General features: G+C 47.0%; 1 protein-coding gene across 1 annotated transcript in view; it reads left to right on the top strand.

Annotated features, from left to right (window-relative positions):
- The window catches only part of CTNNA1 (catenin alpha 1), a 90959-nt gene that overhangs the window by 347 nt on the left and 67127 nt on the right, over positions 1 to 23485 (top strand). Inside the window, exons 2-7 of the mRNA XM_026035767.1 lie at positions 11155 to 11261; positions 13223 to 13418; positions 17217 to 17383; positions 18069 to 18188; positions 19825 to 20091; positions 21923 to 22126. Coding sequence (XP_025891552.1) covers positions 11157 to 11261; positions 13223 to 13418; positions 17217 to 17383; positions 18069 to 18188; positions 19825 to 20091; positions 21923 to 22126 — 1059 coding nt within the window. The 5' untranslated portion in view covers positions 11155 to 11156. The remainder of the gene's footprint in view (positions 1 to 11154; positions 11262 to 13222; positions 13419 to 17216; positions 17384 to 18068; positions 18189 to 19824; positions 20092 to 21922; positions 22127 to 23485) is intronic.

Here is a 23485-nt window from a genome sequence, read left to right as displayed (position 1 = left end):
TGCGGAGCGGGGCCGGGCCCTGCCTCGCCTTCAGCCCGCGACGCGGAGCCTCCGCCGGCGCCCGGGGCGCCCCGGGTCCCTCGCGCTTTGTTCACAGCCCCCCCCGCTGCCGCCCCTCTCCGCAGGGAAGTTTTTTTTGTCACTTTTCGGCCCCGAGCGGCAGTGGCGGCAGCGCTGGCCCCAGCCCTGACCTGGCCTGTGCCTCTTGCCGTGTTTTCCTGGCATGTTTTCCWTGCCTGTCCCTTCCACAGGGCTGTGAAACCTTTGAGTTCGGGAGCTTGCAGGGCACGTTGGTGCGGGGCTGGAAGCTCTGCCCCATCCGCTGGTGCCACCGCTTGCCGGGCGAAGGGCCGCCTTGGGCCGCCCCGGCGGTGCGGTCGTGGCCCTCGAGGTGCCAGGCGCCTTGTCGGGCCCTTGTCTTGCCCCGGCCCCRCGAGGGGGTCAGGGAGAGGCCTCCCGGCCTCCCTGCCGTGCCCGGCCTGCTTGCTCGGCAGAGCCTCGCCTCAGCTTGGCTCCCTTGCTGTGTTTTACCCCGTGCCAAACAGCCCTGGCAACAGAAGGGAAGTGTCTTTGAAGGCGCTTCTTAGGAGAAGCAGGTGAAGGCTCTGGTTTTGTTTCAGAAATGCCTTGCTGTGACCTTCCGTAGTAAACAAAACTGGGGGTTTTGAGCTTGCTCTAATAATAGGTGTCCACGCGGGAGATTAAAGGGTTACCCAAGGTGACTGCGGGGAGTGCGGTGGGTAGAGTGTAGAAACACGACAGCCAAGCTGGTGGCTTTAAACACCAGAGCGAACGTTCACCTCCGGTTAAAGCTTCGGGCTCCACGGAGCGCCGGCCTTTGAGGCGGCCTCCAAGCGCGCGTGRCGGCGGGCGTCGATACGCGGTGCGTTTGGAGGGTTCCTGTTGCTCAGAATGAGGAAACCGCGAGATGTGGCAGCTGAGTGACATGAGTGGTTCAGCTTCATAGGTACCTCCCTCTGCAGCTGCAGGACTCTGAGATGGGTCTTTGAAGAGCCCACCTTGGTGGGAGTTTTGGAGCAGGAAATAACCTACGGTAGGGCTTTGCCCTGTGTGGGAGTTGAATCTCCTGTTGCTATTGGGTGCCCTCTCTTAGGAGGGAAATTAGTTAAGCTCACAACAGCACTTAGCCGTGAAGCCCATCTGCCCTTTACAGCTGTTGAGTGCGGATTGAGGAGGTCCGTGGCAGGATATTCCGAGTTGAAGGACTTGCTGGGCTGCRTCAGCTTCTGTTTTACCGTTGTCTCTCAGCTTTGTGGGCACTAAATGAAGCAGAATGACTAGAAAAGGCCCGACTCCTGCTTTAAGGACAATATCCTACCAAGGCCAAGTAAGGCAAAGTCATCCAACRTAATGATAAATACCTGTTGTTGGTTTCTGCTGTGGTGCCTTACTGGGAGTTGCTTAATTCTTCCTCTGCAGAGGTTTAATGTGTATAACCTTGAGAGTTTGGGTTCTTTACTGCTCTGGGAACGCACCCTGATTTAGTTTTATAGCTAACCTGGAATAGCTGCACTCGGTGCGTTTATAGCTCGTGCGTTGGTTTAACAGGGCTGCAGCGGCAGAGCGAGTGCAGCTGTTTGATAATTACGCCTTCAAAGTGTTTTGATCCAGCGTGGGAAACTTAAAATAAAACCTCCCCGCAGAATTGTCGACCAATTTATCTTTTGGAGGAACTAAACTGAGGAGCGATGGCGAACGACTTCCTGCACCACAAAGCAGCTCGGGAAAACTGACCTCACCGCAAATATATTTTACCCTATTGAGGTGAATGTATCCGGGCAGGAATGCGGGTCTCTCGCCCGGAATAACTGAGCCTTATCTGCCCGTRGGGGAGGAATGGGCGTTAACTTTGTTTTCCTGCCTGCTTTGGCCTGGGAGAGAGTCTCCTATGAGCAAATGTGATACGTAAATATGATTCATGGTACCTCCTATTTAAAGTGCCAGCTACCTGTTCTCTAAAAGCAGATTACTTATTTTTATTAGTTAGTCACAGAYGGGCTGTTCTTTTATGCTCATAATAAATAGCTCTGGTGAAACTACAGGGATAACCCCTTTTCCACGCTTTATAAAGTGATAGGAATTATTAAACACACAGGTCAGAACTACCTGTGTAGATGGTTGTGCAAAGGGAAGTTCTCTCTGAATCTGCTGATATTCCCTTGCTTCTGTTGTAACTTTTCAAATTTTTATAAGMCAACTGCTTGTTTAATCATTTAAGSTCATATGTATCTCTTTGAAAGACTTCTTCTATTTATAAATACTGACGTTTAGCTATATCTGACCTTAATTTTAATTTGAAAAGGTAACAATCAYCAAGGTAGAGAGTGCAGTGGTATCTGAGAACACAAAACCAAGCGGGCTGCCAAAAGAATCTCAGCAAGTCTGTTGTTATGCATTAAATGACTGAGAATAGAGAAGAGCATGGGCTGTACGTTGTAATTACAGCGTGGATGAATTTGGCTCGAGCTCTGCGGGAGCGTTGAGGGGCCTGGAGTAAATAAACGAGGGAGCAAGGAGCAATGTGGCAGGGGGAACTTCACCATTGATAGTGTAAGATGCAAGTTGAGCTCTGTGCCCTACTCCCTGCTCCCCTCTTAAAAGAGAAAAAAAAAAAATCATCTTTCCAAAGTGTCCGTGTCCTGTTATGGARCAGATCTGTGTATCCTGCTATATACTTCAGGAAGGGTTTCTGGTCAGTGTAGAGCTGGGATGAAGGAGCAAATGATAGGTTAGTGTAAGTTAAGATAAAAGATGCTTTGGGGCTCTTGATGCACCCTTGATGCTGGAGTAGCCTCCAAAAGCTATTTTAAAGATAGGAGATTAAAGGGCCCATGGATAGCTGATAGTCCACAGTATCAGTTTGTGTTTTCCTTTTTTTTTTCCTGCAGGCTAACAGAAGGAAATGAGGAATGTGTAAATAAGGAGGAGACCCCAATGCAGGTGATGAATGAACAGTGCAGACCGTGYTGAGCTTCTCTCCTTGCTGGTGCTCAGCACAAGATGCAGGGCGCTTGGAAAAGCCAAACGTGCTCTTTTYCTGTTAAGAAGACAGAGCTCCCTGCTTGTGGTTGGAGGGACTTTCATTCACTTTTTCATTCTGGATACCTTTTATGGAAGGTGTCCATGTAGATCTAGGGTGGTTCTTCCCATGTCTTTCCCTGAAGCATACAGACTCAGCTGAAAACATCCATTTAAATAAAGGGCCTGTACRAGGGATACATTAGCAATAATAACTTGATGTAACCGAAGAATCAGTTTAATTTTTTCCGTGTAAAAAAGAATGGGCTGCAAAATGGTGTTTAACCCGCATGACACGGAGCGGGTCGGGGTTAATTTTCGTAAAGTGCTCTTGAGGTCTTCAGCTAAAGCGTAGAAAATTAAGTATTTTTATTGACTTGAATAATCGAGTTCAGAAAAGGTGGTGTGGAACAGAAGAAGGCAGAATTGCTAGTGTGTTACTGTAATGTAAATGTGCAAAAAAACCCAGTGTTTTCACTATGCACAAATGTGACTTAAATCTGGAGTCTGATTGCTCAATGTTGAAGAGCTGCAGGGGATTACGGTCAATTCACAAAACAGTATTTTTGTGATCTGGGCAAGGATGTGCGTGGAAAGTGCTGTATTATTTTACATCAAAGGGTAAATTGTATATTAAGGCTCCAGTTCAACCTGTACCTGATGCCCAGGTGTTTGTGAATCCCAATGTCTCGAAACTAAACCATTTACCTATTTATGGGATGAGAAATCGGAGCAGCCAACTGGAATAGGGAGGGATGGCCTGGCTGTGATCTGCTTCAGCTTCTACAAGGTCCATCTGACCTGGTATCCTGTCTGCACGGCCCTCGTGGGGAGCTTTGGTCTGTGCTTCTCCCATCACCTTTTTATGACTCCAGCCCTTGTCTGATCTGAGGAAGGAGGGCGCGCGATGGGAGAGGCCCCGGTGGCACCCGCCGCTGGTCCCGCTTCCCGCACGCAGAGTGGTGTTCASCAAGGGACGTGAGTGCTGTTGGGTGCCCCCATCTAACCAACGCGACTGGTTCCCTGCTTAGCATTTTTTATCTGTACACCCTCCCTTGTCAAGTCATTGTTCCTTGGAGGCGCTTGTCTCTATCTTTCCCTGTATTTTTCCCACCTCCCTGGCCCTCTACCTCGGCGGGTGGGGATGTATAAACCCACCTCCACCAGGGAAASCAGCAGGAGCAGCAAGGAGTGCCGAATGTCTGGAGCAAAACCTAGGGAAAGGACAGGCAAGCAGCAYTCCTCGCCCGCAGCGCTCCCCGACGAACCCGCCAGCCAGGGTTTCCAGCTCTGCTTTTCGCAGCCCGTTGCCGTAATCACGGGCTCTGTGCAGCTCCGTCAGGTTGGTAAATCTGAATGGAAGAGCTTTGCACAAACTGCAAATGAATAACGTGACATATTTTGTCAGTGCCTGAAGAATAAGGATCCAGAGCGGATGCATGAAAAGCCCTGGAATGGTTTAAGTCCCTACACAAAGTGYAGCTTTGTGGTTCCAGCTGTTTAGTCCTTCTTAGAAGATGCATTTAATTACAGGCCACTGCTGCTACATCCAAAACCACACTTTGTAGCTAAGGTTAAACAATACGCCCTGAAAGCAGAGATGTGAAGGAAGCTTTTAGGAGGATGGGCATAACCCCTGTTTGTGAGCCCTTCCAGCGTGGCCCTTCTGCTGCTGCCGAGATCTTTAATCAAAATGTTCTCACTTTGACCTGATAAGCACGAAGGGCAACTTTTTCTTCAAAGTGGGCTTAGGGAGAAAAAAAAAAAAGAAAAAAAAAAAAAAAAGGAATGCAAGAAAGAAATATACTAATTAGTGGCAAAGCAGAGCAAGACAGATTCTTTGTACAGAGTTGAAGACCTAAAAAGCAAGTGCTAAATTCATTCCCGGGCTATAAGCATCATTACTCATGTGCCAAGTTTGTTCAACTATTTTTTTTTTAGCTTGTAAGAAATGGTCAGGATGATTTGGTTACACTGAGCAGGGTGTTAGGGGCCTGATACAGCCCTGAGCGGTCTGTATTCCTATATAATATATTTCTGTATTCCACTTGACCAGTGGAAGGTGGCCCTGCTCAGGACTGGAGAGTGAGAGCACAGTGTAAAGCCAGTTAAACAGGAAATTTTGGCTTCTCCTCTTTCTTTATCACTATCCGATTCCTGCCCTTGGGCTGAAGTGAAGGGAGCTGTAGGAGGTGCCCATGGATGTGTGATCGAGCTGGTGTAACTTAGTTTCTGCTCAGTATGTGGTTCAGTTACCATCGTGAAAATCCTCTTTTCCCCTTTTTCTTTCTGGTAGGAACAGCTAAGCACCAACTCCTCCCTCAAACCTTYCCATCCCCTCCCTGTGTGCGTGGAGGGCTTGCTTTTTCCCTTTGGTTTTTAACACCAGCTATTTCATTCACACCTCTGTGTTTTAAGGCAGTGTTTCTCGCAGCTGGTTCTGCAGCGGTGGTTCGGGTTTTGCAGATAACTGCACATCCCAAAGCTCCCCGCACCTTTATTTCTGGAGCTTCTTAGTTGGCTTTTCTGGAGAAACCACAGAGCTCTGCTCGACCTGTCCCCTTGTGTCCTTGGCTTTGTGGTGGCTTGTGAGCAGGGGAAGGCTAAAACACCTGGCCTCGCTCATCTTAAAGGACGTTTAACTCATCCCAACCACCTCTTGTGCTGTGCATCCCTGTTGACTCTTCTTCCCGGGGTTTCTTCTTGTGCTTTTCTCCTTTGCTAGCAGCATGTGTTGGGGGAGCTGGGTCGGGGCATGCAGATGGTCCAAGTTTTCTCATATGCGACACTTCTGTTGCTTCCCTTTGAGAAGCTGCTGAAGGCTGTTGTTTGAATGAAGTGAAATTCTGGCCTTGGCTTTTAGGTGAGGCTGTCAGGCTGTTCCAGAGTGCAAATAAAGGGCTGGAGAAAGACCTCAAAATAACATTTTATAATAAGATCAGAAATGTTTTACTTGGAAGAATCCTCAAACCTCACAAATTCTCCTCTTTTTGTTTCACCGAATATACTTCTAGTAGCTAATGCAGTTGGAAGGAACCAGCTGTTTTATTTTTTCACTCTTTTAATATGAGTGAATCTTTTTTTCTTGTTATATTGTCTTTAATTGATACTCTGCTGAGAGAGAATGTTCTATTTAACCTCTGCTAACACACGCTGACCGTTTCATCTTTGTTTCAGCCAATTATCTTTTATCAAACCTCTGATTGAAGTCTCCTCTCTCTCATTCTTCAAAATATGCCTGGCGACTCAAGGAGCTCCAGTGCTGGGTACTTGTGTTTTGAGATCCTCATTGAGGRCCTAGGTGTAGGAGATGTGATCGGTTAAAGAAGGTGACGGATACGACACAGCGACTTAGCAACATGGGAATGAAAATGTGGTTTGTGTGAGGTCAGATCCTGGTTGTTTTGACACGGCTGCGGTCGCCCAAAGCGCACGCCTGTTGCTGCCAGCCCTGCCCGGGGTGAAACAAAGTCTTGAAAAAGCTGCTTAAAATGTTTTTCTTTTTTATATGTTTTGCATTGCATCCTTACAGAATATACTGTCCTGTGGAGTGACAAGGGAGTTACTTGGCTCTACACCAGAGTATCAGGATGATGTGAGAGCAGATTGTGAGTGTTGGATYTCAGTGATACTCGTTCCAGCATAGACGCTGATGAGAAACGTGCGTGTTGGGCCTGACTTCTCTTTTCTTAGTTTGGCTGGTTACTACAGCCTGTGTAAACGTTATTCAGCAGAATTAAAGGCACACAGGTTCAATATTTTAGATATTAAGGAATATGGTCAATGCCTTGTCTGTCATTTGTGGTCACGTTTAAGATTGTGAATCTTCTGCACTAAAGAAACTGAAATGCATTTATGTTGGAGAAGAAATTTGGTAGTTGAGCAGAAGGAATTAAAGATTGAAAGTTGTGTTGAATGAAGGATGACTATCTGTTTTTAGCTGTGCAGACTTGGCATGAAGTCAAAACTGCTTTAAATCCTACCGGAAAAGCATCGTTTATGCCAGACATCCTTGACAAGCAGCCATTCAACCATCGCGTGTTTCTTTAATTGTGGAGCATGGCTAACAAATTAATTTGGGCGCTGGGAAGGGAAGGAGCGAAGCATGAACTGGTTCTTTCTGCTGTACCTGAGTACTTTTAGTCTTGGACTCTCAGGAGACTTTGAGCAACCCCCTGAACCTGAACCAGCATCAGACCACAATACTTGGAGGGTCCATACTTGCTATGTTAAATGTCTGGCCTTCATGCTCTGTCTGTTCCCGTCCTTCCACGGGATTCAGTGTCCCCGCTGGCCATCGGATGGGCTGGGTGCTGAGGTTGGGAAGGCCGTGCAGCCTTCTCGGGAGGAGCTGCCTGTGCTTCGTCTTCTGCCTGGAGGTGAAGCTGAATCGTCTGGCTGTGGATTTCACTGTATGCCACACTCGTGCGTTAGAGGATGGAGTACGGGATACACTGGTTGCATAATATCAAAAGACAATCTGGGGGCATGTCMCAGGGCAGAATTTTAATGCAAAATAACTGTGGCTATTTAAAGAAATATTATGAGGGAAAAATAGGCTGCAAAGCCATTAAAGATGGTGATAAAGGGGAAAAATCGTAGTTTGCTGTCGGCAGCATGAGGTGCTGGGCTCGAGTTGTAGCACAGGAGACGGTCAGTTTGACTCTTCCCCCACACGCAGCCGAAACCCGTTGGCCCCAGCCCAGGAGACCGGGATCGGCCGCTGCGGAACAGGTTGAACTTCCTGTCCCAGGAACAGGTTGAACTTCCAGCCTGGTTGAGCAGCGTCGCCGCAGGGCGCCCGTGGGCTGGGAGCTGGGAGGGCAGGTCCGGGCACAGCAGCGCGTGCTGCTGCAGCTTGTGTGACGTGTAGAGCTCAGGGCTGAGCWTACGGCTCCTTCTGGGCCTGAGAACTCCTCAGGACATGTCTGTAAGGAAAGCATCCGGCTGCATCCATGACATAGTCTGAAGTTACTTGCATGCTGCTTGTGGGGTGCTTTGAGGGCATCCGAGACATGCTGTGTGTTTGGGAGGGAAGCACAAATCCCACAGCAGTGGCTCGGGAGCTGCTGGCTCCATCCCAATCCCAGCCCCRAACGGTGCCTTCAGGTGCGTTTTTTGTGTGTTTTCAGGCTTTAGAGGCCCTTGGAGTTTCCCATCAGGTGASTGGCAGTGCTGGTGACAGCCTGAGGCAGGTTTTTGGCAGGGGAAGGAGGAGTGGGACTGCAGCTCTCTGAAATGGGTTTCAAGTGTAATGGGAACTTGTTGTTAATCCTGAGGTGTTGATGGGTCCCTGGTTTGTTGTGGAAGGCAGAAGGTTGTCCTGGAAGAGCAGGTTTTCTTGGCTTACAGAGCTGCTAGTTGGCTGGAAGCTSTGAAGCTTCTGGAAGCAAAAGGGAACTTTGGGAATGACTTCAGCTCGGATTCTTCCCTGGGCATTTTGTGTTTTTGCAAACCCACTGGAACCCAACAAGATAGAACTCCATTATGTGGGAAAAACGCCTGCTAGAGCAGGCAGCACCATCCCGAGCACTGGGATGACCTACTCCTGGCAGCAGCATCCCTTCATGCTACACGTCCTGGTGCACTCAAGGCTACAACATTGGTGAAAAGTTAAACTTTACCCAGCATTTTCCCTTGGATGCCTTTGGTGCCACCTTGGCACCCATCTGCTCTCGCCGTTTGTTCCTCTGCCAGCAGGAGTATCTGTGGTGGCACCACAAGCCAGATGGGATCTCATCCACCATGCAAAAATGGAGATATGTAGATATATATAAATATATATACTGCATGTGCGGCAGCGTGTGCTGCTCCTGTGGTTCTGTGGCGTGGAAAATCTGTTTCTGTCGCTGCGGGATTGTCCTAGCCCTTGAAGCCACCACGATGGCAGCCTTATGGAGAATGTCAGCGCTCCCGATTAAACCTTCCAGTGCAGGAAGCTTTTGGGGGATGGTTACGTGATCTCAAAGAGAGAACAACTGATCATTGCTGCAAAATCCTCTGACCCGGCTTGCTCCACGTTCCCGTCTGGATGCGGTGAAGTTAAAACCTGAGCAGTCCTAAGAGCAAGACAAGTGTCAGAGCTCCCCTGGCTTGAGGAAGTGGCCTGGCCTTAGGGTGGCCCTGGGCCCTTTTCCCCGCCTARGCTCCCCCGTGCATTTGTAAGTGGTACCTGGCTTTGATATTCTCTGCAAGCATGTGGTCAAAAAAAACCCCACGTATTTAATTCTGTGTTCAGATGATATCCAAACTGTTGCTGCCAAACAATATTAGCTATAAAAGCACATTTTTCAAGGTAAACTTTGCAAGGTGAAATGGGCTTTTGGCCATTTAATTTGGTACTTTTGGCACAATGTAGTCCAAAATGATACTTTCAGCTAGGTTAGAGGATTTGTGARGATCGTATTAACAAGTCACTGGTTGAGTTGCTTACATATCCCACTTGGTGTATTCAATCAAGTGATTGCAGAGGATATCAAAACCAGGTACCACTTACAAATGCGTGTGCGAGTTGAGGGGGTTTAGGGGAGAAAAACTCCCCTGCTCCCCCCTCTGTGGCTCTTCGTGCTCCCCTGGCTGGTTGGTGCATTCGGGACCTTTGCACAAGCTCACTGGAGAGGGGACAGACCCATCAGGATGGGCAGAAACATCTGGGTTAGTTCATAGGAATAACTGGCGGGCCCTAGAGCTCCCTGGAGCAAAGCGTGGACAGGGGGAGACGGTCTCGGGACAAGAGGAAGTGGTCTCAAATTGCGCTGGGGAGCTTCAGGTTAGACACTAGGAAAAGTTGTACATGGAAAGAGAGGGGAAGCTTTGGAAGAGGCTGCCCAGGGAAGTGGCGAGTCCAAGAAACGTGTGTGTGAGGCACAAGGGGACAGGGTTTACGGTTGGACTTGATGACCTTGAAGGTCTTTTGCACCCATAACGATTCTGTGAAGGGGCTGGTGATTAAAGCCAGGTGATGTGGAGCTCTAACATAGGCTGCCCTCAAGCTTGTCATGTGCCCACGAGCCCTTATTTTGCCTTCCTAAGGGGAAGGAGGGAGCCACGTCGCTGCTGGGGCCCCCGTTTGAGTYGGGCGGGTATAAAATGGTCCGTTGTGAGTGTGTGTTGTGAGCATCGTGGGTCACCAGCCCCGGTGACCTGTACCCTGCTGCTCAGAAAACCAGCGTCCAGCCCAATCTTGACTTTAYAGGACAGCCCTTAGCAGGAAAAACTGCGGTGTATTAAATGTGAAGTAGTGCAAACTGGTTCTGTAGMCTTTCCGTACTTAAAATCCTGTTTGTTTTTGTTTGCTCCTGAAATTAGGATTCTGATCATTTGCCTATTTCTTTGTCACGCTATTCAGTGTCACGGTGTTAATCTAAAGATCTGTCTTAGTTAATTCTTTAATCTTTTTGCAGACGATTGGCTTCAAAATCAGACCTATTTTAGTAATTTTGCTAAGCCTTTCCCGTAATCGTTTTTGCTGTTCTACGGGGGTTTTAATAGCAAGCTGTAATGAGGAGGAAAGGCTCCGTGACAGCTTCTAAGAGATCTCTTCATGCAAATCTGCTTTTTGCTCCTGTGTAAATGTTAAGGGAGAGYGTAATAGATATGTAAGTCCTTGAAAATGAACCGGCTTAGTATTCTGGCTTTGAGGCTTACACTACCTTATTCTGCACCTTTTTACTTCCAAAAAGCGAATCGGGTTAACCTGGTAGTTTGTGTTACTCGGGCTAGACCCCAGCTCCATGTTTGACCCGGTACCCAGCGCACAGCTGATGGGGCAGCCAAGTCCCCTTGGACAAAACGAGTGGTTTTCCCTGTGTTTTGATGTTCAGGTGTTCCCTTCCTGCTCATCCAGCCCAACCTGTGGGCAGCAGGAGCCTGGGAGAGTTGGGACCCTCTGCACTTGGTGGCCAAAGTGCCCATGTCACCCGTGAGGTCCCTTCCCCATGCTGGGAACCAGGGTGAAGAGAGGAGGTGTCTCCTACTTTGGGACCTCCTTTGGATTCCCCCCTGCAAAGCCCAATAGAGTTCCTTGAAACAAAGTTATATTAAGTAATACRTTATTACAAAGTTATATTAAAATATATTATTAATAATATCTCTCTTCTTCTATTCTTCGTCTAGAAATGACTGCTGTTACTGTAGGCAACGTTAACTTCAAATGGGACCCCAAGAGCCTGGAGATAAGAACGCTGGCTGTGGAAAGGCTGCTTGAGCCTCTCGTTACCCAGGTAAAGATTTCATACACGCACACAAGGGTTAATACCTGCTTGGGTAATTTCAATTAAAGACCTTTCAGAGCTTAAACTCTGCAAGGAAAAAGAAAAGCTACAAAAGTAGGGGTGACAAGTGTGTATAAAAGCCATTTTTGCACATCTTTTTATTTAACTGTGTTATTGAAAGCATCTCTAGACAGCATGTGCTCTCAGCTCCTCGTAAGACACACTATTTTCCTTATGCAGAGTGGATGAAAGAACTAATGTTTCCTTGCTGGTAGGTTGTTTCTCACACACCTGTATCTTAAAGAATGGAACCTGTATCTTAAAGAATGTTCTTCTCACTTGTCTTCTCTTTCAAAAGCTATTTGTGTCACTTAGAAACTGTAACTTTCAGGAATGTTTAGGGTTTTRGTGACAAAAGCCCTTGCGGTGGAGCCATTCTCATAGCAAGCACCGTCTCATAAGTTTACTTTGAGATCACCTAGCGGAGGGCTAAACATAAACAGGGCTCCCTTTGGTGACRTCTAATACATTGTTGCGTTAATCGGGAGGCAATAAAGCAACACTTTCACATGCAGGTTGTCTGCAACAGCCCATCCCTGCCAAATGTGAGCTGGAAATGACCAAGTCCTGCTCTAACAGCCCCTTGATTGCCAGGCCACAGATTGGGCCTCTGAAACACCTGGCTAGCTTTTCCCCTCCAGCTACCCCACAGCTGAGCGCTCAAATGTCTCTTTACACAACTTTGAAGCCAGTTATTGGCTGGACACTTCTTTTCTTAAGGTAAGTCTCCAACTGGCAAATTCAAGCGAGCAAACTCCTTCTCAGGAGATTGTGCTCGACGTTTAGGGGTTGCCGCTTGTCCCTCAAGTCGCACAAGCGCGTGTGACAGCAGTCCTGAATTTTGTGAATGAGGTGACTGGCAACATCAGAGACTGGATGAATTGCCTTGATGTGGCTCCCTTACCAGGAGTGCACGAGTGTGATGAACTGGGCCTGCCAGGCGCAGGTGCTCCCCGCTAAAAGGCAGCGATATTCCCCGCTGGGGCCTTTCCTGCTCCGAATCTGCCTGCYGAGAAGATGGATTCCGCTCGGAGGACCTTTATGTCAGCAGTTCTTGGGCTTCCCAGAGCAGTCGTTTTTTCAGTGGTGTGATTTAATGTGCCTCTCAAGTAGCTTTGTATGCAGTGTCCTCCACTTAAAAAGGGAAGCGGAGAAGCATGTGGGGATTTTTTGGTTGGATTGAAGAGAATGAATCCACTGATGAGATGAGTGAATCCGGTGTCCTGAACCAACAGGATAACTGATGGTCACCTGGCCCGTGGTGACTGTTACTAACAGGGCTTCAGATTAAACCCAAAGCAAGCTGTACATATTCACTGCTTGCAGGAGGATTGTGAGAGCTCAGGCTTGGTTCTTTTATGGAAATACTGGGCTCCGGGAAGTGCTTTGCTTGGCATTTAGTGCATTGGCTGCTTTACTCCCTGTTTTGGCCTGAAAAGAAGCTGTCTTGTTAAATTTTGGTAGATAATCATCCCATCAGGCCTGTTTTGTACCTCCTGTGCCCAAAGTGCAGAGCAGGCTGCTTATCCCAAGCTGGCATTGCTCTTTTTATAGCGGTGCTAAATAGCTCTGCCCTGTTACTGAGGTTGCAGTTTATCAGAACACAAACATGTCTCAATTTTTACCATCAACTTTTCAGGTCTGCTGCYGCAAAGAAAAATCTCTGAGCGGTTTAGCTGAATTTATAAGGCTTATCTAATGAATCAAGAAGCAGAGTCGTGTTTAAAGAGACATAAAAATATCCATGAGTTGTTTGTCATGACTTTAAAGCATTTCTTGTCTCTGCAACTGGCAATAGCCCTGACATTGCAAATGTGCTGTCTGGAAAAAACACGTGTGCGTGGTCCAGCTCGCTGACAAACTTCTAATTTGTTTTATTATTTATTTTTGAACTTCAACTATGCCTCTAGGTTACAACATTGGTGAATACTAGCAACAAGGGCCCCTCCAATAAAAAAAGAGGGCGCTCTAAAAAGGCCCATGTTCTGGCTGCTTCAGTTGAACAAGCAACAGAGAATTTCCTGGAGAAAGGAGACAAAATCGCCAAAGAGAGTCAGTTCCTCAAGGAGGAGCTGGTGGCGGCGGTGGAAGATGTCCGCAAGCAAGGTAGGACCCGTGTGTTTGATGGCTTTTGAAATCAGAAGTTTGGGGACAACTAGAACTACCCTCATGCCCCTTAGCTGTTATTTCTTAGGACTCGTGCTCCTCTCTTGTGGAGGTTTTTGTCGTGGTGGGTTTGGTGTCAACACCTCTTAGCCAAGGGGACCTGCTAGGAAATCAGCTGTCCCAAGAGAAGATTCAAAGAGAGAGAAGGACAGGTGCTTAAAGGAACATTGACAGCTCGATTTAAGCTAAAAGGTAAACTTTCTTTTCCCTTGCCTACAAATGTTATGTAAACACTTCTCAAATATTTGTCAATAACTTCTTCAAAATGTGGATGTATTTAAAACAGCGCTGTAGGAGGAAGAACTGTGTATCCCTTACTGAGCTAGGTGGTTTGCAAAGGCTAAATAGAAATAGCAACAAACAGAATGCAGGGATTTTGATCCCATCATCCACACTCCATCCCCCACATCTAGTGCTGAGTTTTATCATTTTCCTTGATACTTGCTTGGAGAGGACCTGTAAGGAAAGCCTATGGAGCCGCCTCGCTGAAAAATTTGAACCAGTAAATGTTGCTCATAAATCATTTATCCCTCTTCCCCTCACGAGCCTTTTCCATGCTTCAGTGAAACCCAGTCAACTGGTATTAATGGTAGTTGCTGCAGAAAAAAAAAAAAAAAAAAAAAAAAAGGAAAGCTCATTAGCATTAATTACTTGTTTGTAGCCGAAATTGCACAGTGCTCAAGTATTAGTTGAAAATGGGTCTAAATTCTGGAATAGCCTGGTTGACAGACCAGAGAAACATTGACATAAGGGGCTGAGCGGGCTTAAATTAACAACAACAGCAACCACCACCACCAAAGGCCCTGTTGACTTCAAGGCTTGTAATTCCTGATGCCTGGTTGCTTCTCGGCGCTGGGATGAACTGTGAGTATCTTCCTGTGGCCCTTGGTGGAACTAGTGAGGGGGGAGCCGGGCTTGGTCCTCTGGACTGTGCAGGTCCTCCTGCTGTCCCTAGCTGCACACACCGCTGYGTCTCCTGACGGTGAGAAGCTGGCAGGGAAGGAAGGCTGGTGGAAAAGCTTCAGTGCGAGTGTCTCGGTTCCCATTTGGTTTCAAGGATACAAAGGCTTAATGGCTTGATCAACCATGGATCTTGGATGCAGGATGTTCTGCAGCACTGGTGACAGCACGACCAGCTGCATTTTGCAACTGGGAGCAAAAGTGGAGAGGAAATTCTGGACGCCTTGGCGAGCTGGAGGACGGTGTTGGATGGGCAGCATCCATGTGGCTGTGGAGCAGCAGGAGGATTTGGGATGGCCGGCACACTGTGTGCAGCAGAAGGCAGGGAAATCGAGTTCATAGTGCCTCTGCTGGGAGCAGCAAGAGGTTTGGCTGCTGTGCTGAGGAGATGAGTGAATGCAGACAAAGATTATGAAGGTGGGTAGGACAGCAGATAACCTAGGTCGTCAGAGAAAACTAAAAAGGTGTTTGGTTGAATGGCAGAGCTCGGAGGGCTGTGACTGGTGACACACGGTCTAGTTGGAGGTCGGTAGCTGGTGGAGTTCCCCAGGGTCGATAYTGGGTCTGAGTTGTTCAGCTTGGTGGCAGTGGCACAGGTGAAGGGGCAGAGAGCACCCCCAGCTCGATGCTGAGGAGCCACCGCCAGGCGGGCTGGCTGGGACACCAGGGAGGACAAGATATTGGAGCTTGGTTGTGCCATGGAACATTTAGCTCTCCCRACACTGCTGGGAAGTGTTTTGGAAYCAAGCTGGTGTCTTAGCCCTGTGCTTGGCATTGGGACTGGCAGCAAAGCCCGGGATCGAGAAGAAACATTCCTACAGGTGAGCTTRGCAAGGACAGGTATCTTCTGTCTCTGTTCTCCTCCTGTATCCAGTTCTCCTCCTCCCTAGGGGCCAGGGAATGGTGAAATGCAGCCTCACTGACTGGGAGCACTGCTGGGCAAGGCAACCAAAACAAGCGCCCTTGRTGCCTGCCCAAATATTTGTCAGATCAATAAAAACAACTCTCCAAAACGCTGAGGAAGCATGTGCAAGCACTGGCACGCTCGAGGCGCTCTGCGTTTCCAGCAGCTCCAGTGAAGCAGGCTGTACGTGGGCTTTTGGCTGGCAGGTGCTAATGGGCAGGAGGTGATGGATACACGGGCACAAATTTGCACCTTGGGAAAAAAAGGCATCTGGGCCTGTGTGTCCTGAATGCCCRTGGGCTGTCCCGGGGGTGACTCCTCTACACCCTGCTAGTAAGGGGGTCGTGTAGAGAGAACCTCTTTTGTCCTGGTCATCATTTATGTGGTGCGGAGGAGTGTTAATAGCAGCTGCTGCCAGACCCCGTGSGCACAGCAAGGAGGAGCCTGGAGGGGCAGTAGTTTTCTTTTGATGGACTAAAATCTTAGCATTTCCGAGATGGGCTTTGTTCCATTAGATTTAATTGAACCCTTAGTATTTTATTGGCAGGCTCATAGTATGGCTGCTCTTGTCTCTTCTTTTCTTGACTGTTCTATTTTCTTTACTCATGCAGTATCTAGGGACCATCAAAGGTTGTACTGGAAGCCTGGGTTGTTCATGTGAAGATACATAACCTGAGTCATGGTCTGACCCTTTTGCACTGTAACTCTTGAGGCTCTGCCGGCTAAAGAACTTGGTTAGCTCCGGGTCACGTTGGAAAAGGTTATGCTGGAGCCAATCCTGTCTCCTAACACRTGCCCCAAATGCAGCAGCTGTATCCCTGAGCTGGGGCAGAGTCCCCTATTGCCCTTGCTACCTTCAAACCCAGTTTGGACAACCGTATCATGTTGCTTTTGCTTTGTAAAAGAACTCTAAAAATCAGTTTTCTTTAATTTGCAGAAATATATATATATGCAAGAACTTGAAATTGAATCTTCTGTTAGCTATGARAAGCGGGCTACCTTTTAGCACTGACAAGCTGTCTGAAACTTGCTGAATCTTTTAAAGGCTCTCATTAAAATAAAAAAGGAGTAGTGCTTTGTTTCGGAATGGCTTGTTGCAGCTTGAGATGGAAATAAGGGTTGGGGTTTTTTTTTTGTTTTTTTTTAACTATCTTGGTTAGCAGCTCCTGAGCTTGAAATAGCGTGTAAACGATATGCTTTCTAGTCACCTTCGCTTGCCCACAATCTCTGGCCTTGAGTACCTAGTGTTTCCTAAACTAGATGCTTTCTATTCACCAAATGCTTCTGGAGTTTATGGAAGTCATTGAACAGTAAACTGGATTCCCAGACTTGCTGCTGTGAAGGTAAAATCCTGTTCAGAAAGGGAAACGCGTCCCTTTCTGGGTGGACTTGGCCCATAACGTGGCCCCTGCTTCTCACAGCCRTGTTGGTGCTGTGTGACAGTCACATTCCCTCCTCCTCCTCGGTGCTGATCCGCAAACCAGAAGACGTTGACGTATCTTAGCCAGCCATGCATCACCGTGGATGCAGCGTGCTGCGTGACACCTTACGTAGCTGGGCTTTTTGTAGCCCTCCATCTCTGAGGGAGGCAGTTGGAAATCTCTCCAGGTCGTTGTTCGGAGGTGTTTCATTCTCAGGTGAATTTGTGGCCCTTGTCGTTATGTCTGTTGCACTTTCAGCTGCCCATTCCTTGACTCTGGCCTCAGGCAAKGGTTCCCCTCAGCTGCTGAACATGTCGTGGTGTTATGCAGCATGGAGAGAAGCTTCTTGGTGCTTAGGCCAAGGTGCTTCGAGGCTCGGCCTGGCCGGCTGCCCTGGGGAGCCAGGGCGAGCGGCGCTGCGTGCTGAACGTGCCCCCGCTTCGTCCCACACAGGTGACCTGATGAAGAGCGCCTCGGGGGAGTTCGCTGACGACCCCTGCTCGTCGGTGAAGCGCGGCAACATGGTGCGCGCCGCCCGCGCGCTGCTCTCCGCCGTCACCCGCCTGCTCATCCTAGCCGACATGGCCGATGTCTACAAGCTGCTCGTCCAGCTCAAAGTGGTGAGTTGAGAGGGGAACCATGTGTGCCGCTCTCCAGGGGCCTTCGCGTCCTGCTTTGCAGAGCAGGGCGCTCCTGGCCGGCGTGGCCACTGGGCAGCGTTTGTGCTGCGGCTGTCGGTGCTTTGGGCAGCGCTRCGCTTTGTTCTGAGCTCCTCGCAGCACGTTGAGGTTCAGTCCTCTGTGCAAGCTGCAGGCGTTACCTGCTTGCTGCAAGGAGGAGTTGGGATTGCTCATCAGTGCTTGCTTACAGCTGGTGGGCAGAAATGAGTAGCTGTGTTTAATTAAAGGAAAGGGGATGGGGAATATTTGGAGGAGCTTTTGTGGAGAGGAGGATGAGTGATTAATATGGAACTGGCACTGAAATGACACTGTGTGCTGGGCCCGCTCAGCATGGAGGTTTGAGGGATCCTCCTCTCCCACTCTGTGGCCATCTCTGCAGCTCTGTGAGGGTTCTGGGCTCTGCTGTTCCCTTTCAAACAGCTCTAACTGGCTGCCCATGGTAGCTGGTGAGTGCCAAGTAGTAATGAAGCCTTAAGTACCACCAACCTTTGAAGAGTATCTTTTCAAAAAGAAAAAATTAAAAGGGAAGAGGGGAAGGTGGCTTCTGCCTTTTACAAGGTCTATTCTAAGTCTGTGTAGACTGGATTACTTGGAAAAAAATATATRTGATTGTGTACTCTTTTAGGTGGAAGAAGGTATCTTGAAATTAAGGAATGCTGGCACGGAGCAGGATTTGGGTATACAGTACAAAGCCCTCAAACCAGAAGTCGACAAACTCAATATCATGGCAGCCAAAAGACAGCAGGTATCATTATGGCAGCTCTCTATTCTTTATATATTTTTGTTGTTGTTGTTGTTATTTTTCAAGATAATCATGCTAGGACTCCTTGTTGCTTGTTTTGAGGTTCAATTGCTGCTAATAACATTTTGCTGAGTGTGTCCTGTTGCACTTGACAGTGTTTAGGAGTTGAACTAACCTCGCCCTAAAAGCAGAAAATCTGCTCAACTATAGTATGCTGTTTCAGATATATTCTGTGATTATATTCAGCTATATTTTATACAGCACACTTAAATGATAAAACTAAACAACATGGCTTTACTGCCTTAACGGGATGCTGCTTCCATAGAATTGCATTAGGGCATCTCAGAACTCATGGTTCAGACTTTGGTATGCTCTTGGTGCAGGCAAAGAATGAGACATGAGTAAGTACCAGCCTGGTTCATACACAAGTGCTATGCAGAACATACATATAGCAAAATGCAGAGATGCTGTACAGTGCACAGTTCCTGCTCGTGATGATATTGTCGGCGTTTTGGCGAGCTCCGATGCAGCGCGGCAGGTTAGGCCTGCACAGAAAYGCCCTTTTGCCAAGGGTTTGGCATCCTCCCTGGTGGATGCCTGGGCTGTGTTTGGGTAGCCRGTGGTTAATCTCAAACTGCGCATGAAATTTGTTTTGTTCAGCGCCACCGTTGTGACTCACTCCTATGTAGGTAAGTTTTGAACAAAAAGCACAGGTGTGGGCAGTCTGATTTATCTGAAATAGCGTAATTTTGGTAGAGCTGCAGTTCATTTTTTTCCCCTCTTCCTTTTGTTCTGCTGATCTGTATAGATTGCAACTGCTGAGTTGTTTTTTGCTTGTTGTTTTTTGAACGGATTCATTTTTGAAAATGAGCAGGGTGCAATTTTAAGAAGGCTGCCACTTGGTGAAGTACCCAAGATCTGATGGCTGTAATGTTGCGTTGGCAGTGCAATAAGTGCTTTTAAACTACTGGTAATTCCCTCTGCTGAACTGCTTCTATATGGAAGCAGTATGTGGGTTTCTAACTAAATATCTCTGTGCCAGTTGCTCAAATTAATTGAATTAATCACTTATGAARTAGAACCACTAGTCTAATATGCCAGTGGTTGTTAGTGATTGSCTTCCTCCCACTCCAGCTAAATGAGTGGAGGAATATCTAGGCATCTTATATCTAGGCATCTTAAAGGCATCTTAGGCCTCTTCAATGTTTTACAGGAGACAGTGACAACTTGGATTGATCCTGTGCCACTTGTCGCGTGTGTSCCTTGATTTCCTGAACCCAGTTGTCTCCAGAGGAAGCCTCTTGTACTTAGTGAAGTTGTTCATTTGATAGTTGAAAATCAGCTTGGCCTTTAAGTTACCTAAAATGTTTGGAGAACACGGGATCCTTTGAAGCTCTGTAGACCTGAAGTAAACTTGGATTTCATTATTTTTAAAATCTCTGAGCTGCTGGGTTCTGAAATCAGTTGAGTCCTTAAGAGTAGTGATGTGGTTCCAGGTTAAGTCGGGTTTGATGCTACTAAGCAAGAGCCTCTCCTTTACTGCAGGTATGGGGAGATAACGTAGGGAGACCAAATACAGGCCAGGGCCTCATGTGCTTTTTTTTTTTTTTTTTTCGCCTGCCTTTTTTTTTTTCCTCAGGAGCTGAAAGACGTAGGTCACCGCGACCAAATGGCAGCGGCCCGAGGGATCCTGCAGAAGAACGTCCCCATTCTCTACACGGCCTCGCAGGCCTGTCTGCAGCACCCCGACGTGGCCGCCTACAAGGCCAACAGGGACCTCATCTACAAGCAGCTGCAGCAGGCGGTCACGGGCATCTCCAACGCGGCGCAGGCCGCAGCCTCCGACGAGGCCKCTCAGCAGCAGGGTGGTGGGGGAGAGCTGGCCTATGCTCTGAACAACTTCGACGTGAGTTTTGACCTTAGCAAGGGGCAGCTCCTCGCCCAGTTTATGAGTAGCAGCTACATTTTTAATTACTGCCAGAGAGAAATTCTTTTTTTTCTCTTTTCCTGGGTGAAAACTCAAGTCCCAAGTGACTTAGGCCTTTGTTTCCTAAACTCAATCCTTTCCAAAATGGTGTTGGTAGAGGAATGATGCAGTTTTTGATGACTGGGAGTTGTCAAGTTAAACTAGCTCCAAAAGGGCAGTTGCTCTACTCTTACCTTAGGTATAAACCTTTGGTTTAGAGGAAATTAATTGTTTCATGATGTATTCTGGCAAGTTACAGATATAACCTATTAGAAGTGAATAATGTAGCTGGAATTGTCCGGCCTACCTACTGGGAGGAACATGAGGTGGGAAGCTTAATATAGTCTTTGGGAATGAGAAGATTTCGAGCACTTTTGAAGCGAGTGTTCTGTGCCAACCACTGGTTGCATCTCAGATTTGTAAACATCTTTTATTTCTGAAACTTTAACATAAGCATTTTCTAAATAAGGGTCTCCTATTTTTCTATCCTTCCTGTTCTTAAGCCTCTACATCCCCTACCTTACTTTGTGCTGTTTCTTGACTTCTTTGTCCTTAATGTAAAAATACTATTGACTTCTTGTGCCCCATCTGAAGTGTTTCTCAATGAACTCCTAGGTAATAAGAGAATATCATGGTTAGTTTAGTTTTATTTTCATCTGCACCTCTTCTCATTCAGTTGAAGCAYATTGCCACTGTATCGTGTTTGTGGCCAGAAGTTCCAGCAAGAATAAGGAGGGTATCACAGCTATATACACTGCTTGAAATTGGCTGCATGTGCTACCTGGGTCTTTAGGAAGGCTCCTTGTGCTGTCAGAAAAAGGCCGTGGTGKCTCTGGCATATCACCAGCTAACTTCCCATTAATATAAAGTGACACTAAAAAATGTTATTCCAAAAAGTTTGGGATTTCTTTTTATAAAGAGCTAGTAACAACCTCCCCTTAATGGAGAGGAAGGACCCAAAACCTAAGCAAATGGAGGAGAGGGACCCAAAACCTAAACAAATYGCCAAACTTGAAAATGGCCAAATCCTATTTCATGATAAATTGCAGAGCCTGTTTAAATAAGCCTCGGGGAAACCCTCCCATATGGTTTTTGTGGCTGGTATTACAGGCCCTRGGGAGCTCCTCAAGATTGCTGATTCAGCCTTAACTCTCCCGAGTACCTGGGTTTCCTAATACACTCTTCTGAGATTAAAAACTGATGTTTTTCAGCTTTGAACAAATTGACTTCTGTGCTATTTTAAACACTTGTGTTGATGCTTCATTTTAAAATTAAGACCATTATATTTCCCTTCATAGTTGCATAGTGATGGAGAGAGATTGGGTAAACTAGGACAGCAGCTCTGTGTAGGGCTAACTTTGGATGTTTATTTTTCCTGTTTTTTCTTCATGATGCAGTAATTACATTTGACATCCTCAATAGTTAAGGCATGTCCAGATTGACATAGAGTTAAGGAAGAAGTCCATGCTTTGAATCTTATTTATGCTGGCACATTTGATTTTGCCATTCGTGTAATGAGACTTCTTGTGGCCAAGACTCTTTTTTTTTTTTTTTTTAAGCTGTCAAAGCGGCATGAGAAATGACTAGCAACTTAATCTGTTGGGAAACCTTTTAGTCATTTTACTAAACTACTCAAGAAAATTGCCCTCGGTGCCAAAACTCTTCTTCTATGCCTGATGGAGAGTTTGCTGTAAACGTTGGTCTTCTGGTGACCTCGGAGTGAGTAATTTGTGAGTCCAGTCACTAATTTCCCAAACCTTTATTTTGCTAGAAACAAATTATTGTGGATCCATCAACGTTCAGCGAAGAGCGTTTTAGGCCTTCCCTGGAAGAGCGCCTGGAGAGCATCATTAGTGGAGCAGCCTTAATGGCTGATTCATCCTGCACACGTGATGACCGCCGGGAACGCATCGTTGCCGAGTGTAATGCGGTGCGACAGGCCTTGCAGGATCTGCTTTCCGAGTACATGGGCAACGTGAGTATCTCCCCTTATTTTGCTTTGCTTTTTCTGTTCTGAACTCCCTCTGACCATCTAAAAGGTGGAATCAAGGCTGCCTTGAAGCTGGTTTGTCCCGTTTCCAAATGGAGTTTGAATGTTAGCGTGCTGTCCTGAACAGTGTGGCAGAAGGCCAGCATGGAAGCAGGATCAGACATCTTCAGATCATCCAGGACACTCAGCCTAAAACTGATCTTTGTTCTTCAGAACTATACTCATCAAAATGAGTAACTCTTCAGGACTAGGTTTTAAGTTTCTCTCTTAAATTTTGTGTAGAAATTGTGTAGAATTATAATTTTTCCCTTGTTTTTTTTTGTTTTTAATAATGGAACTTTGGCTTATGGAAAAYTGCCACTTCTTTTGAGGCTTAGACAGTTTAAATGCGTGGTGCCTTTTAGCTAACGGCAGAGCTTTTCCCAATCAGGTTAATTACTGCTGCTCCTCCACTGGAACAAAGGTGGTGTGCGAAGTTAAACCTTCAATATTTAATTAGAAATCCTGAAAGCAGTTTGGTATAAATATTGGACTCGGAGCAGCTTCCTTCCAGTGTTTATGCAAGCTATATTTCATATAAATAATGTATTCAAAGTATCTCTACATTTGGAGTAAGTTTCATGCAGATGAGGCTCTGTATTTGAGGGCACCGTGGTACCTTATTGAACCTTTTGCTTTTACCCTTTTGTCTCCTAATTCTTAGCACAGGGGATTCCAACCTGAATAGCTTTTGCTATGCTGGGAGAGGAGCTGGGATATCATAAGCTTTGGAATATGCCTTTCAGCTTAAAATACTGGAAAAGTGGATAAATACCAGGTGACAAGTCACAGAAAAGGCAACAGCTTAGCAGGGGCCGGATTGCAGCACCGTGGCAAGTCAAACGGGGTAAAGAAGCCTAAATAGGATGAGAGGAAGACTTGTTCAAACTTTTGAGCATGGGTGAAGTAAAACTTAGCTCAGAAATGCTATCTGTAGACAGGATTTGTTCAGGAGTGCTGCAATGCCACKCACCCTTATGCTTAGAAACATTATCTTTAGGCCAAAGCTGCCTCTACCTGCAGCAAAACTGGTCCAGAGGCTCCACGTGTGAGTTAGCCTGGTGTAATGTAGAGAACACTGACGTGCACCGAACTGCAGGTGGGAAGAAAACTGAGGATTTCTGTTTACTAAAAGACAGGGCCAAAGTAATTGAATAGCACTGAAAAAGTCCTGGATGACCTGCGACTGAGCTAGGTACGTCACATAGCTGCTTTGAATAGCTTGGAAAGGAGCTTGCTCTCAGCACTGCTGTTAGGTAGGATTRTGTTATTATATTATGTATGCTGTTAGGTAGAACTGTATTG

This window comes from Nothoprocta perdicaria, unplaced genomic scaffold (assembly GCF_003342845.1).
Source record: "Nothoprocta perdicaria isolate Ctin4 unplaced genomic scaffold, notPer1 scaffold_166, whole genome shotgun sequence".
Taxonomy (NCBI): domain Eukaryota; kingdom Metazoa; phylum Chordata; class Aves; order Tinamiformes; family Tinamidae; genus Nothoprocta; species Nothoprocta perdicaria.
The sequence above is the reverse complement of the archived record's forward strand: the minus strand, read 5'-3'. Positions and strand labels throughout refer to the sequence as shown.